This window comes from Leptosomus discolor, chromosome 1, assembly GCF_034619465.1.
Source record: "Leptosomus discolor isolate bLepDis1 chromosome 1, bLepDis1.hap2, whole genome shotgun sequence".
Classification (NCBI taxonomy): domain Eukaryota; kingdom Metazoa; phylum Chordata; class Aves; order Leptosomiformes; family Leptosomidae; genus Leptosomus; species Leptosomus discolor.
In genome coordinates, this window is record NC_141391.1 from 159288372 (window position 1) to 159305356 (window position 16985).

At 44.9% G+C, this 16985-nt stretch overlaps 1 protein-coding gene across 5 annotated transcripts in view; it reads left to right on the forward strand.

The window, feature by feature from the left end:
* The window catches only part of ABTB3 (ankyrin repeat and BTB domain containing 3), a 184588-nt gene that overhangs the window by 148341 nt on the left and 19262 nt on the right, over nt 1-16985 (forward strand). For 4 of the 5 annotated variants that reach the window (XM_086468458.1, XM_086468466.1, XM_086468482.1 and 1 more), the window contains 6 exons: nt 2491-2580; nt 5754-5855; nt 6987-7080; nt 7190-7325; nt 8999-9219; nt 10671-10849. In XM_086468458.1, coding sequence (XP_086324584.1) covers nt 2491-2580; nt 5754-5855; nt 6987-7080; nt 7190-7325; nt 8999-9219; nt 10671-10849 — 822 coding nt within the window. Of the gene's footprint in view, nt 1-2490; nt 2581-5753; nt 5856-6986; nt 7081-7189; nt 7326-7882; nt 7907-8998; nt 9220-10670; nt 10850-16985 lie in introns of all 5 variants that reach the window. The other variant, XM_086468449.1, reaches the window with a different exon arrangement.

Sequence of the window (16985 nt, forward strand, 5' to 3'; positions counted from 1 at the left end):
TGTTGCTGTTCAGTAGCTTCAGTCTGAGTCAATATTGTGGTTTCATTTGAGAAAAGCTTTAGAAGAGGGCAATACTCCCGCCCAAATAATAGTATCAGACTGCTCATTCCAAGGTTCATACATTATACTTTTTAAAACTGTTATTATAAGTTAGCCTGAACCTGGAAACTTTTCACAGCGTATTTCCTCTGTCCTCCGGGCTGAAACCTGGGAACATTCTGGCTTGATTCATCAAAGTACCTAATCATATGCTTAACTCTGAACACATGCTTACATCCTATTTGAGTGAAAGTTAAGCCTGTGCTTAAATGCTTTGCTGGATCAAACATCCCACGTCTTGTAGGATCCCAAATCTTGCAGGACAGAGCCCTAAGTGATACAAGGCCGAAAGAGAGTAATTTTTTGTTTTGCCAAAAGCCAAATGACCTTTGCGTCGATTGTACATGTTGTTACCATGTCCCTGTGTGTGTGCCGAACACTAACGGTGGGCTCATCAAAAATCCATTCCTCCCATGTGCAAAGAGAGGGGCCCTGAGCAGTGCTGCAACGTGAGGCTGAGCTACAGAACAAGCCGGGGGGCAGGGGGACAGGGACAAGACTAACAGAGGCAAAAGCAGCTGGGACAGCAGTGCAAGGGAAGGGGAAGTTAGAAACACCATTAATGCTTTAAAACCTTGATACTGCAGCATGACATTCTGGGCCCTTTTTAGTCAGTCATAAGTCCTTCTTCAGCTTCAGCAGGGCCAAAATATCCCGTGTGGTCCCCAGGCAGACCCCTTTGCTCCAAGCGTTCCTGTGGGGTTCTTCACCACAGCTGCCCACATGCTGTGTTTTGCAGGGGGGGAGCCCTGGCACCAGGTTTTCAAATGGCTTTTTTCAGATCTGATTAGACCCCTTGTGCTAAACGCTTGATTTAATTATTAAATGACGCCACTTACAGAAATTGAAAAAATAGTTGAAGGAACATGTATTTAATTTTAAGCTGCCGTCCTGTCCCTAACCCATAACACAATTTTTTGTACTTCTCATGGTCCTGTTTGTTCCTGTAGCGTTTATTGACTGCCAAGGGAAATGTTTTGCCACTAACTGTAGATGAAGTAGTTTCAAATTCTCTTTGTGAGTAACTTCAATTCACCCAAGAGCTCTCCTTGCCTGGGGTGAACTTGTTTTTTCTTAATAATGGCATGAGGCCCCAGATGCCTATTCATTTACTCTGTATGTCTATAAGTACACTGCAGATTTGATCCTGTGAAATGCTCAGTGTGTTTCAAGGAGGGGATCCAAGTATGTTGCAGAGGCAAACCTTAATTTGTATTTTCTCTACAAGAGCAGCCCTTCCGTACATAAGCACCCAATACCTTTAGCCCTGCATGCAAACTGGAAAAATGGGGTAGTTCAGGAAAAATAACCATGCTGGGCTTTTGCTAGGAAGAGCGGTGTCATGGCTCTGTGTCTGGCCATGCTGGGAACCTCCAGTTTTTCAGAAAATCACTTCACTTCGCAGCAGTGCTCACGTTAAACAGCAAATGGGCTATCATCTGACAGCAAATTTAGCAGGGGACCTCGAGGTAGGCTATAAACATGCATCGGAGGTAGCTGCGTGCTGCGGTAGATTTACTGCAAAACAACTGGTGGCTGTTGATCAACACCCCCTACTGTACTTAATAAGCAGCTTTTCTGTTAGAATTTATGGTAGATTTAATGATTATTTTTTTTTTCATGTTTTCATCTGGGCTTATTACCACAGCCACAATAATACTTATCTTAAGGGAAATGGTGATCAGCCACAGCAGGTATTTCAGATTAATACAAATTGCATTGTGGTGGTTCTGTAGGGAAGGGTCACTTTAATCTACTTTTCCTCCAAACAGGCCCATGTTTTCCTAGAGCCAGCAACTTGCAACAGTCTGGCATTTCATTTAGAATTAAGTCCTTGGTTGGTAGGGCGTGCTATACAAAGCCTTTACATTTCCAGCCCCTTACAGTATCCACGTTGAAAAAGTTGCACTCATATCTAACCTCTCTTAAGAGGAGCTTGGAATGTTTTTAAAGGCTCTTTCAGTAATTAAAAATTTAGATTTTGTGAAATTGTGATAATAGAAAACTGAATAGAATTGTCTTTTTAAAATACCAGTGGAAATACGGTTGCTTTGATAAAAATATTTCTCTGCTGGGGCCCCCAAGACAAAGATGCTCTAGTTTAGTATCTGAAGATGGAGGCGAGGCTGACTAGCCTAGTTTCACTCACCGTGCTGAGGATAACATGAAAAAAGAAACAGTCAACACAAGTGACAACAAAACCGGAGATTTTACAGAAATGGTTGGCTTTTGCTAGTCTGAGGGGCATGTCTGTAACAGAGGTAATGACTTTTGTTAACTACATACTGTTAGTCTTGATGATATATACTTAAATAATTGTTTAAAAAGTCAAAGAGAGTTCTGTGTTAAATTTGTCAATTCCTTTGTTTTTTAACTCCAAAAAATGACTAGGGCATGACTCCACTGATGTATGCTTGTGTCAGGGGTGATGAGGCTATGGTGCAGATGCTGCTAGATGCTGGAGCAGATCTGAATGCTGAGGTGAGGACTTTTTGTTGGTTGTATCTTTGTTCTGTTATTTGTTTACATCTCAAACTACCCCCTGAAACTGTAGCAGAGGGAAAATCCCAAGAATTAAAACAAAAATAAATTTGTCTTATCCTGGACGGCACCACTTGAAATGAATAGTGAAATCAAACTGCATTAGGTTAACATTGGTTAACATTCGCTGCACAGAAGGGGTCGTCACTGGACTTACCCCACAGGTAATAACTGATTTGGCTGTGTTTGCGCACTGCAAATGAATACAGGCATTAGCACTAGCATGGAACGCAGCTCTAATGACATTGGAAGGACTCCCTGAATCTCATCTGAGTTAAAATTGAGAGGGTAAAAGAAACACCCTTCTGATAACCTGCCAAAGCTTGAGTATTTCTATGCATTGGGATGTTCCAGCTAAGTATCCCCAGCATACAAGTGCAGTGTAGGTTCCACTGTTTTGTTTTACAAAGTGCCTTGGGCTAAAAACTGTTGGACGAGGATCTTGAAGCTTCCAGAATACAAAAATCTCTTTGATGAATGCATATCACAAACTTGCACAATCTGTCCACCAAACAGATTGTGGTCCAACTCTGTGCAATGCAGGTATGTACATTTTTAAAGAGCCGTTTGAAAATCCGCAAAAGTATTATTTGTTAATGATCCCAGTTTCAATTTGTTGAGGTCATGAGTAAATTAAGCTGTCTGCTTCACTTATCTATGTTCCATCTGTTCTGTTTGGACTTGAGCAAGCTGATAAATTGTAGTCACTGCTTTCAGCCAGACATTTTGCACTTTTAGAAAATCTAATTTAACAGTAGAAATGGTTGTCACCTTTAAGAGACTGATAGTCGTTACTATCTGATTGCTGTTCGGTGGCTTGTGTGAAATCAGCTGATGATTTCAGTTCCTCAAATTCAAGCACACCACTGTCAAGAGCTGGCAATAATTGAATACTCGATAGGCACACCAAAGACTGGAGGGGTGTGGAGACTGCTCTGTCCTTTAACCCTGCCTGTGGCTCAGAGGTGAGATGGCATTATTTGGTTCCTAGGGCAAGTTTTCATTAGGAACAGTCCTCCCAGTTGCTCCAGTAATCTTCCAGACTTGAACCAAATGCAAATTTAAACAGTTTTAAACAATTTTCTCTTCCTGAAACTGCTGACATCTGAGAGAACAGCTCCAATGAGGAATGTGAACCTCCCCAATTCATTTCTGTAGAGTGTTTGCTCTAAAATCAAATGAAAACACTTTGGGACAAGAACTGTGAATAATTATGGTGTGCAATTATAAGATGATTTGTGCACACCACAACCAACTGTGCAAATTGGGCAATTACGGCAAAAAAAAGGCAAATCAACCATGAACAAAAATAAAGACTCTGTCAGGTGCCTGCATCATTTTCCCCCTTTCACTTTGCAAATCAGTTATATATATACACGTTTCCAAAAGTAGGCTCAAATGCTGGGTGCCTCCCTTTTTGATTGCCCATCTTTAGCAAAAATGGACTCATTTCCAGATGTGCTGAGAAGCTGCAATTTGCTCTGGAGTCAGTGGGACCTGTAGCTCCTCTGCAAATCTCAACTGAGTCCTTAAAAGCCTGGTTCAACCACAGGTCTTTTGCAAACACTGTGTCAACTGGGAAGAACTCTAACCAAAAAGAAAAAAAAAGGAGCAAAGGAGTTAAAATGACTTCATTTTCTTTGCTGCTTGCTGTGGGCTGCCCTGAACAGTGGCGGGAATCTGTGCTTGAGGAGGAGCTGGCAAGTTCACTGAACCGTGATCCTGCCCATCCCCATCCTTTGCTGCTCTTGCTCCCCAGCCTAAACCCCAAGGCTCGAGCTGCTTGATCCTCTTCCTTCTGAGCAAACCCAGACCCAAAGAAGCCCCATGCCTTTGCTTAGAGGCCAACATACTTCTCCTGTTGCACTTCGAGCTCTCTCTTTGGCAAATCTGGGCAACAACAGCCAGGTGCTGGTGCAGATCTGCTTCTCTGGCAAGCTGCAGGATCTGCATGGGCTCTTCAGATTTTGCCCTCATCCCTGTCCTTGGGACGGAGGGCCCGGTCATGTGCATCTAGCAAAATGCTGCATGTGGCACTTGGAAATGCAAGCTGCTAATGCAACTGAGCATTTAAAAACTGGCCCTGCTCCACTACGTGGATAAAAGAACTTCAGACAAGGTAGTAAAAGCATAGCTGGCTGATGAGACAGAGAGATGGTCCATCTTTTACTCTGATTTTAGTCCTCCTCTGAAGATCAATAATAAGATTTTGAATTTTAGTGTCACACTCCATCTGAGTGTGCTGTCTTGGATTGCAAACATTCATTAGATTTTACCATCTCTGTGAACCTCATCAATATTAATACCCCCATCTTTGAGACAGAGAAACTGAAGCAAAGAGTGGTTATTCATCTTCCCCAATGTCTACGTTAGAGGCAGCAGGCATTAAGACATAGAAAATGGAAGGAGCAATGTGAAAAATACCGTTTTGTTTCCTAAGGATGTAGTTTGCATCTCTTTTAACTGTCATCACCCTGCTCTTTTAACTCAACTCAGACAGAAGGCAGTAAAAAGGAGTTTTCTTAAAACATTTCTGAAGTGCCACTCTGCCCCCTCACTTCTCAGCTGTCTTTTTCCTCCGGTGGAAGAGGAGGAACCTGGAAGCACATTTGTGGATTCTAGGGTAGGGCTTGTGATGTGTCTTTCATGACGGCAGTGACAAAAGTCATACTGATTTATGTAGAAAGAATTTCTTTGGGCCTGAAGCAATCCCAAGACCCGGGGATGTTGATACACGGTCTGGAAAAGTCAGTGGGAGCAATCCTTAGCTGTCAGCGTCCTGATCCGTCCCTACTTCCCCAGTGTGTGCTGCTGTAACCAGCTGTGGATGTTTTGACCTTGTGCAAAAGTATCTGGTGGCCAGTGGTTTAGATGGAGCTACAGTAGTTGGTAAAAAGACTTCATTTGGTATGAATTCTATTCAAGCTGTCAAATCAGCATGAACAGTTTTAATATTGAGAAAATTTTTGCAGGAAAAAAATGAAGCCAATCATTTTATAAAGCACCTTTCCCAGGTTTTCTATTTTGCTTACTCCCTCACATGCCTGGCTTTAAGGCAGGTTGAATTTTATTACTTATAGCTCTTTAAAAAAATAACTTTAATTTGTTTGTAGGTTGTCAGTACTGCTCATAAATACCCATCCGTCCACCCTGAGACCCGCCATTGGACAGCTCTGACATTTGCTGTGTTGCATGGACATATTCCTGTAGTTCAGGTATTATTGTATTTCCCTACCTGCATCTCATTCTTTTGTTTCTCCTCTTCAGTTCTAATTACATCCATCTCAAACCAGTATCCTCTCATCATACTCATATTGGTTACTTCTGCTTCTTCTAGAGTGTACTGATATATAATAGACCTATTATATAGCAAATACGGTGTTCAAACCTTAACCAATATGAGGTTTAAATAGGATGATTTTAGAGCAAAGTTGCACCAAAGAAAGTCTGACAACTCCTTGTGCTCCTTCCTGACCACTTGTTTTATATGTTTGTTTATTCATTCATTACACTTTCTTATACTAGAATATTCTAGCAAACACAAAACCACTGCCTTGGTGGGAGAGAGGTGGGCAACAGCCCTTGTGCTGCACCAAAGGGGGAGAAGCACTTGCTCTCCTTACCCCATCGAGGTGTTGCGTGGGATATGCTGGTTCTGTGCTTCGGCATCTCAGAAGTTGAGAAGGTTTATTCTTCAAAACAGATGTGTCTATGGCACACTGAATGAAGCACCAAAACTGTGAAGGCCTTAAGACAGAAATGGCCAAGAGGGGGCTGGAGCACAGGCTCCACCCTGCTCTCCTTGGCCACTTTTTTCTCCTTGGCCACTTTTGTTTTCAGCGTTGTTATTTACGTGGAAGTGTCCCTGATGGAGATCACAGCTTTTGGACTCATTGCTGCAATTGGTCTTAAGAATTGCCTTTCTTTTGGCCGTGTCTTTATATTAAAGATGGAGGCAATTGCAATCTGATCCATTTTAGGACGGTGCTGGGCTTCTAGAAGACCTTGAAGGAAGGATGCTTGTCGGGCTAATTTTCAGTACTTCCATCTTCAGCGCATTACTTCCTGACGCTGACCTTATCCCATTTCCCATTCAGAAACACTGGGTTACCCTTTTTTGGCTCTGAAGTTGGACACTAGTGCTCCTGGTGTCTGGCAGCATAAAATGAGCGAAAAAAGGAATCAATTTGCCTCTGTGAAACAATGGGCAGAATCTGCATGTCACTTGTCTCCATCATATCTGGTTTGCAGATAACAACAAGCATTAGACTCTCATTTGTCACTGTTCATGAACTCTGAAGACCGTGATACCCCCAGTTGCTCTAAGTGGTCAATTTTCTTTCTAGCTGTTGCTGGATGCTGGAGCAAAGGTAGAAGGTTCCTTGGAGCATGGAGAGGAAAATTACTCAGAAACTCCTTTACAGTTGGCAGCAGCTGCTGGTAAGGACTTTCTCCTCCCACTGTAATAAATTCTTTACTCAGGATATGTGGTTTAGGTGAGCAAATACTGGATTTTAAAAGAAGTAAAAATGCATCTCTTGACTTGCAGGAAATTTTGAATTGGTCAGTCTGCTGTTGGAGCGAGGAGCTGACCCCATGATAGGAACAATGTACAGGAACGGCATTTCCATGACTCCACAAGGTGACATGAACTCTTTCAGTCAGGCTGCTGCACATGGACACAGGTAGAGTGGGAACAAGTCTAGTGGCATCCTTCAAGTGCTTATTTTTTGCCTGGGCATCTGGTTTGAGCAGATGGGTGAAAGTTCTGCATGAACAATTGAACATGCCACCAACTGAGCAGAAATGTAAGGCTTTTTGCTAGCATGTGAATTTAACTGGTTGGTGGTACAAGCTGCTTTTTGACAGCTGATTTAAAAAAAAAAAAAGGCAGGAGACTCCTCGTGGTGTGTTGCAATGCAATGGTTGTTAAATGGTAGCTGATGTGACAGCAGAAAGGAATGCCAAAGACATTCCTTCTGAATTTCTTGTTGACATATTTCTCAGGTTTGGGGTGGATTGTGTCTGTAATGCTGCAGTCTTAATTGCTGTTGAACAGAGTTTCTGTGTCTGTGTTTACTGTGAAGTCCCGTGTGCCTTAATGTTGTGTGTATGCTGCAGATTTTTAAAAAAAAAGTAATGAAATGAGCACCTGGCATGCATGATCTTGCAACGCTCAGGAGTTGACTGCAGTGTAATGGATTAGTATTATGATCTTCACTTCCTACTTTTCTGATTGTAGCCATCCAGAGGAACATAGATACAGGTTAGAGACAGTACCTACCGTCTGTTTGCTTAGAAACAAACTGCCAGTCTAACAACATGCTAATGGCATGTCAGGGCGGGTTCGCACAACGCTGTCCATCTGGAGCCTGCGAGGGATCCCTGGGACAAAGAGGACAGTTTGGTTATCAGAGTCTCACGCTCACTGATCTGGCCTTGCTGCCAGCTGGCATGAGTGGGAGCCATGTGCCCGAGGAGGACTTGGGACTCTCCTCGGCTTGGCTGCTGGTTGTGCATGTTGCAGGGCCTGGCTTTTATGTTCCTACCTGTACGGCACTCACGTACACTCCCTCCTCCTTCCCTCTCTGTCACAAATTTGTTTGGGATACGCCATGCCCCACTGCCACCCCACACTGGGATCTGCACAGGTGCAGGGAGGATGTCCAAGTACGAGGGAGGCGGGATGGGAGACAGGCTGGTTTCTCTTCTCACACCTGTGAAACCAAGAGTGACTCTGTTGAGACAGATGACGTTACACTGGCATGAACCTGAGGGCATCAAGTCTCTGAGTTTGGGCTTTGCTTTTTGATGGCCCAAACAGATCAGTGGCTTTGCAGAGCAGTCCCAGATGTGCTTGAACCTGCCCTGACTGTCCTTGTTGAATGTCCAGCTGCTCCAGCTTTCCCAGACTGCTTTGAGTGTTAATTGGGTGGTGGTGCTTTCAGTAGCTCCAGGCAGCTCCCTTCTCAAGTGACCTCCATGGTGACAGTCCTGAGAGCTTGTCCAGAGGCACCACAGCCTGTCCTGATTGTGGGAAGAAGTATTGAGTCACGTTTAGCTCATGGGTCTCTGTTCCCTTGAAGTGCTGCACTCATACGACATCTGTACAGTTCCTGTCATGACAGCAGCATCTTGCAGATGTGGCCCAGGCAGTGCAGGTGGCCTAGCAGGAGCAGTGCTTGCCTCGGGACTGCTCTCAGCCAGTGCTGCCATTAATTTGAATAATTTCCTGGATGGGTGTCCTAACTTGCCACATCGCAGCAAGTTTCTTGGGCACAAAGAAAGCCAAGCCGCTGACCCTGCTCTCACATTCTCTCTTTCCCTCTCCCTCTCTCTGTCATGCTGTGATTGACAGGAATGTCTTTCGTAAGCTGCTTGCTCAGCCGGAGAAGGAGAAGAGTGATATTCTGTCGTTGGAGGAGATCCTGGCCGAGGGGACAGACTTGCCCGACTCAGCAGCAGCTCCGCTCTGCGCCAGCCGCAACAGCAAGGCCAAGCTGAAAGCCCTAAAGGAGGCCATGTACCACAGTGCCGAGCATGGCTACGTGGATGTGACCATTGACATACGGAGCATAGGTCAGTTCCGTCACCCTCTCTCCTCTCCCTCAGAGGAGGGACCACTGTAAGAAATGCATCTCTCTTGATGGGTTGTTCCTTAAACCAACCGTAGTTGCATCTTCTTCAGCTCTTGTGGAAGCAGAAAGTGATGGGGATCTGGCAGGTTCTCATCCCATTTCGGCTCCATAGCGCACCACGTTCAGGGGCCACTGGCACTTTTCTGCAGGACAAAGTGGTTTCCACGAGCAGACATCTTCACTGCTGTGTGGCAGAGCATTAGGTAAGGCTCTGGAGCACTGTTCAGCTGCCATGGGCCACTTCCAGCAGCTCCTCTTTTGCGCTCTCCCATAAAGCAGTCCACCATTAAAACATTTATATTTTGCAAGGTTTGTGAGCCTCTGAGGGCAGGAGCAGGGAACTGGCTTCTTGGTGTGCCAACTCTGCCAATGCAGGGCTTGAACATCATACCAGCCTTCTGGGAAGTTGCTTCTGCCCGTGGGGACAGTGGTTGGGTAGTGCAGAGGGGAATTGGTCTGGACTGTGTATTTATCATCCCCATTGATCTGCGTTCAGAGAAAGAGACCCAAGTGCCCAGCATGCCTCTGCCTAGTGCTGTGCTTCAGCCCTGGGGACATGTGGCATGGGTCAGGATGTGCAGTGGTCTGAGTGGTGGTTCGCTGGATGGGCTGAGCAGGCAAAGACCTGGCGGTGAACAAGAGGAGAGCGACAGGGCTGCTTTCCAGGTGCTAGACATTTGCTGAAATGGAAGGAAAAAGCTTTTGTAGCCAAACGCGAGGCTTGCATTTCCTCCCACACTGTTCCGCAAGAGCAGAAACTAGGTCACATCCAGTCTAATGCCTGCAGAGGTACATTAGCTCCATGTGCTTTCTCACTCAGTGCATGGGAGCAGTTCCCTTTAAGTTCTTGGAGAGTGGTTCTGCCACGACAAACTGCTTGAAAAGGCTGATCTGCTTAACTCGACCAGTGCTGTTTAGGGAAAATAGTAATGATCAGGAGAGGACGTGGGGTAGTGCTTAAAGAAAGTTTTAATCTGAAGACCACCACTTTGAATCCAGGTGGGTAGTGACCAAAATCGTGGTTTTTACCATTTAATGGCTCTCCAGGGTTGCATTCAAACAAATGAGCTAGAGTAAATCTAGTTTCCAAAAGGCTTTTGCATCACAGAGCACCACAGCAATTACCACAAATTGGCAGTCTCAGCAGAGAAGCTGAAAGCTAGATGAGCAGAGAGACCACAGTCTTCTCTTAGCATTTGGAGGAAAGCCTCTGTGCATTACGTCTGGGATGTCCTGATAACTACCAGCCTTCTCAACTGGGGATAAATAGGAATTTGATTTCTAGGGTTATTTGTCAGCTTTTGCTTAAAATCTTAACATAAATAAAGGTAAAAAAGCAGAAGGGCACATCCTTCTCTGAAGCTGAGAATTAACTCTGTCCTCCATCTGTAGGTGTTCCCTGGACGCTGCACACGTGGCTGGAGTCCTTGCGCACGTCCTTCCAGCAGCACAGGCGACCCCTCATCCAGTGCTTGCTAAAGGAATTCAAGTCCATTCAGGAAGAAGAGTACACAGAGGAGCTCATCACACAAGGGTTGCCTCTGATGTTTGAGATACTGAAAGCCAGCAAGGTATGATAAATTAGGTGTTTTAAAGAAGTCAGCCTCATTCCCATCCCATAAGACAAAAAGCTTGCAATACTGTTTTTGCATAGCTGTCCTAAAGCTTGTTTGGACTGTACAGGTTTATGGTTATTTGTATTATGTATCTCAGGTTTTTTTCACTGTGGAAGCATGGGTTAAAACCACACAAGCTAATCACATCTCCTGCTAGAACAGCTTAATACTGATGCTAACAATAAGCTGGAGAGACAACAGAAGCTGACGCATAGTGGTGGAATTAAAGTCAAAAGGGTCACTGTGGTATGGCAAGAAATGTTGATAAACCAAACCCAAAGAGTAATTTTACCCAGCTTGTTTTACAGGACTGTACAACAGAGCTAATATTCATATTTGCTTTGGATTTCTTCAGCCTCTCACATGACTTTCTCTTCCCTTCATGTGGGATTTTGACTCTTAAACTTGTGGGGAGGCTGGTTTCCACAAGCACAGAACAGGATAATTTTTTAAAATCTTCTGTGTGAATGTTTGTACTTGCAGCCTCCCCAGATTTATTCTTTCAGATGACATTTTCTTAGCCCAACAAATCAGACTAACAAAACCTTTTGAGGGAGGTACCATTGGGTATGCAAGTATAATAAATAGCAAAGGGGATGATCATGGGGCAGGCAAGGAGAAGAAAATGTCTTACTTAGTGAAAGATGGATACTTCCTTTTGAAACTTGTTATAACCAACAGGCTCAAGTCCCCCTGACAGTCAGTTGCTCCTAAGGAATGCCCAGTCAACATCACTGTTACCAGAAAATCATTTTAGTGATGAAAAGCATCAAAAGGATTTGATTGCTGTTCTTTTTCTCATGCACCACGATACACGTTGGTACGGTATTCTAATTGTTTGACTGGGAAGTAAGTAACATTTCTCACCCAACTCTACGTGTAACAGCAAGGAGCAAGTAACTTTTAGCACCTGCAGCGATAGCCTGAATAATGTGAGAAGGGGAGAGGTTCTGGTGTAGGTGCTCAATACGAAAAGGTTCCAAACTTAGTATAGCTAGTGAAAGCATACATGGATTTATTTATTGTATCCTGCTGCAAAAGAGGGCTTAGACTACAGTCCCGAGTAGATCCTGAACACTTGTTCCAGCAATTGTTTTGATTTTTGCTCCCGTAAGCCTTCCCTTTGGGATTAGTTTGTACTGGATGGGTGTTTATGGAGAATATTTGCAATAGCTTTTAGGAAATCATTCCAAATCCTAGGATTTGTAGATTCCTTGTTCTGAACTTGCTTGGGTTAATGAATGTTCATCCAGAAACTACCAGCAAGGTGCTGTTTGGTTTGAAATCTGTTATAAAACTGATCTTATTGAAAACTTAATGAGATTAAGTTTAGGCCTTGTAATCTAGGACGAGGGATGGCTTTAATTACTCTTCTCCAGGGTGGCTGAAGCCGTGGCCAATGATCATTGTTAGAATAAGTAATATACATGGGATTATACCTTTGGGACATGAGTGCGTCTTCCAGAGTCTGTTGTAGGAGACCTGGAAACAAATAAGACTGCTACCTTCTGCTTTGGGTTCACCTAAAACCTAACATGTGGAGGGGTGAAACAACTGAAGTATCACAAAAACCTCTACATAACAAAGAAGAAATATGTGCTGATCTTTATCCCTGCCTCTGGGCCTAGGGGAGCTGCCTGTCTTCACTCTTGATGAGCATGCATATTCACAAATGCACACACCGCTTCATATTCTTAGAAAAATAATGAATCATTCTGGGACACCATAAGGGTTTACAAATTGTCTGCAAATGGCATGAATTATTGTGGTGGTCTTGTCCAAACGGCCTCTCACAAAGCTCTCCCAGACAGAAATGAGGACATACTCTATGCAGCCCTTTGGAAGGAATCAAAATAAATTCATTTGTAGTAGAATGAGCCAATAAAAGTTCTCCCTGGTCATGCTGTAGAAGGCAGCTGAGGGAAGCTGAGATTCAAAGGATCTTCTGTTTCCCTTCTCTGGAAGGGCTGAGAGCAGATTCTGTTCTTCATGTATACCCACAGAATGGAAATCTGCTTTAAGAAGTGCAGAAGGGCCGTAACTGTGGTTCTCTTTCAACAGCAAATTGTAAAGCTCTACATTTTGTAGAGCTGTGGGGAGAGGAGTTTGATTTGCCCACATGGACATCCTTTTCCCTGTGGGCTGGGAACTTCGAGAAGGATTATGACTCTTACTAAACATCACGGTCTGGCCCAGTACATTTCCTTAATGAGATTTTCAGGGCAAAAAGTATAAAATAAGCAACTAGGAAGCACTTAGCATTTCTTGGCTGATGTAAAACAAGGTGTCCCATTTGCTACATATTGTGATGCTCAGTATATTTTAACTACATGGCAACTTGCACCTAATAGAAATGGCATTTTGCATTCCTATAAATAGTTCCAACTATCCCATAATCTCAGAACAATTAACAAATCTTAATGAGTTGAGATATGGAAGAAGATCTTATCCTCCCTTTACAAACAGGGAAACTGAGGTAATTAAACAGACAGATTTTCAGCGCCTTGTAGAGTGACAGTCTCTGCCTCAGAAGCTGTGACAGCCTGTCAGACAGCAATTTGTAATTTGAGTAATTTCATAAGATCATAGAACAGTTTGGGTTGGAAGGGACCTTTAAAGGTCATCTAGTCCAACCCCCCTGCAGTGAGCAGGGACATCTTTAGCTGGATCAGGTTGCCTAGAGCCCCATCCAGCCTGACCTATATTCTTCTTATCTCTAGGCTGAACAACCCCAACTCTCTCAGCCTGTCCTCATAGGAGAGGTGTTCCATCCCTCTGATCATTTTTGTGGCTCTCCTTTGGACTCGCTCCAACAGGTCCATGTCTTTCTTGTGCTGGGGGCCCCAGAGCTGGACACAGCACTCCAGGTGGGGTCTCGTGAGAGTGGAGTAGAGAGGCAGAATCACCTCCCTCCACCTGCTCGCCACGCTTCTTTTGATGCAGCCTAGGATACAGCCTTCTGGGCTGCGAGCGCACATTGCCGGCTCATGTCCAGCTTTACGTCCACTAGTACCCCCAAGTCCTTCTCAGCAGGGCTGCTCTCAATCCCTTCATCCCCTAGCTTGTATTGATACCGGGACTTGCCCCAACCCATGTGCAGGACCTTGCACTTGGCCTTGTTGAACCTCATGAGGTTCCCATGGGCCCACTTAAGGTTGTCCAGGTCCCTCTGGATGGCATCCTGTCCCTCAAGTGTATCAAGTGCACCACTCAGCTTGGTGGTGTCTGCAAACTTGCTGAGAGTACACGTAGTCCCACCATCTATGTCATTGATGAAGGTACTAAACAGCGCTGGTCCCAGTATGGACCCCTGAGGGATGCCACTTGTCACCAGTCTCCATCTGAACTTCAGGCCATTGACCACTACCCTATGGATGCGACCATCCAACCAATTCCTTGTCCACTGAACAGTTTACCCAACAAATCCATATCTCTCCAATTTAGAGAGAAGGAAGTTGTGGGGGAAACATGTCAAAGGCCTTACAGAAATCCAGATAAAAGACATCCACAGCTCTTCCCTTGTCCACTGATGTAGTCACTCCATCATAGAAGGTCTCCAGGTTGGTCAGGCAGGACTTGCCCCCGGTGAAGCCATGCTGGCTGTCTCAAATAACCTCCCTGTCCTCGGTGCGCCACAGCACAGCTTCCGGGAGGATCTGTTCCATGATCTTAGGCACAGAGGTGAGGCCAATAGGTTGATAGTTGCCAGGGTTCTGCTTTCTACCCTTGTTAAAAATGGGTGCGATGTTTCCCTTTCTCCAGTCACCAGGGACTTCACCTGACTGCCATGACTCTTCAAATATCATGGAGAGTAGCCTGGCAACTACATCGGCCAGTTCCCTTGGGACTCTGGGGATTTCATTAATTTGGCCAGAGGGATTCTCCAAAAATCACATAGAAACATAGGGCAGGTCTCAAGAGTAGGAAGCAAGCCTTCTGCCCCCACCTTCTACTTTGCACTGTCAGGCAAAATGTTCTTGCAGGTTCCCAGGCCGTGCAAAAAAGGCCAGATACTACAAAAATTGAAAAGTTTAAAGAAAAAATAACCAATACCTAGAAGAACACCATCAGATAAGAACACTGAGGTGCTGGAGCGTGTCCAGAGAAGGGCAACGAAGCTGGTGAAGGGTCTGGAGAACAGGTCTGATGAGGAGCGGCTGAGGGAACGGGGGTTGTTTAGTCTGGAGAAGAAGAGACTGAGGGGAGACCCTGTCACTGTCTACTCTCTACCTGAAAGGAGGTTGTAGTGAGGTGGGGGTCGGTCTCTTTTCCCAAGTATCAAGTGATAGGACAAGAGGAAGCGGCCTCAAGTTGCACCAGGGGAGGTTTAGGTTGGACATTAGGAAAAATTTCTTTACCAAAGGAGTGGTCAAACATTGGAACAGGCTGCCCAGGGAAGTGGTGGAGTCTCCATCCCTGGAGGTGTTCAAAAAACGTGTTGATGTGGCACTTGTAGACATGGTTCAGTGGGCTTGGTGGTATTATGGTACATGGTTGGACTTGATGATATTAGAGGTCTATTCCAACCTAATGATTCTATGATTCCTGTATAAGGAATACCTTTTGTGTTATAAGATGTTTTGTAAAATGCCTGTTCCTAGAGGGCCTGGATGTAAGGGTTTATGTGGGAGCTCTGCCACCAGCCAGCACTGATGCTGGTGTCCTGCAGGGTGGCACTCCACTCCCATTTGTGTGCTGGGATGCTGACAATAATAATAAAAATAAAATTTGCAGAAGTCATGATGCTGGAGTACAGAAGGGTGACAAAAATTGGCACATCAGGCAGAACTGCTGAGCTGAAGTCCCTAGTTTTATTGCCTCTCTTCAAGCTGTGAAATAAGCAGGGAAGAACAGTGAATAGATTGGACATGGGTTGTTCACTGCTGCACTAAAGCCCTGGAGGATGACTTCCAAAAGCACAAATGAAGGTTCGATACCCAGCTCCTGGTGACTTCCAGTGGGACGAAGCGCTTTCATTTCCTTTCATGCCTTTAAATGTCTTTATCAGCTGCACCTTTGAGAATTGGATGGCGAGCAGGGAAGTGGCAGTATTTCCATGCTGGCGAGGCAGAGCTGCGAGAACAGGCAGAGAATTGCTCTGCACTCACTCCCCCCATGGTTCCTGCTGTCATGCAGTGACCTTGGGTTGTTACGAAACCAAAGACCAGAGACGAGGTACTCAAGAGAAAGCAGAATCAGTGGAAAGGACACAGAGAGCTCAGTTTAAGGTGCTTTCCTAAGAGCAAGCAAAACTCAAACTGGGAAAGCTCTGGCACTAAAAATATCAATGATATGGTGGTGGACTTGGGCCACCAGATGAGGAGGAAAGGTGCTACCATTTCAGGATGGATTGAATGTCTGTGGCAGACAAGCATACAAACATAGCCTGCTAAAAGTGGTTTGGACAGGGCTGTGTGAGACAGAAGCCGGAGAGACACTTCTGGGAACAAGTAGCCCTAAGCTTAACTTTAGCTACTGCATAGAGCAGAGTTGAGTCCCTCAAAGCTAAGATGACAGTGGAGATCTTGTTACAGAAGAAGGATAGGAAGATACAACTGAATTTCTGCCTGTTGGAATCTGTGTTGTGCTCTTCACGGCCTGAGGAAACCCCCAGACTTCTCACTGGAAACTCATTTGCCTCCAGACGAGGTTGATGTTTGGTCTGCCTGAGCTTGGCTCTGAGCTGGATTGCCCTCCTACTCCATGTTGGAGGACCCTATTTGCCTGAGGAGTGAATGTGTTGGCTTGGAGATTGGGCCCCCCCAAATAGGAACTTTTAGTAGAGCTTCATGGAGCCTACACCCAGATCTGTGGGCTTGTAGTTCCTGAGGTGGGGCTCACAGGTCAGCTCTTCGGTCTTTGCAGGGAGGTTCCCTTGAGGATGGTGTGCTGAACATGTGGAACGCTTCTTTGTTCTCTGTCTATGAAAATGCTGGAGCTGATTCAGTTTGATCTTGACGTTTCCACAGCCTGAAAAGAGAGAGACTCAAAACCACAATCTTGGAAGTTAAACACATGTGGCCTTTAGAGGAGGTTGGTTTTAGATTTCCACTCTGGAGCTCAGCATGAGCTTGAATTGTCATTAAAATCG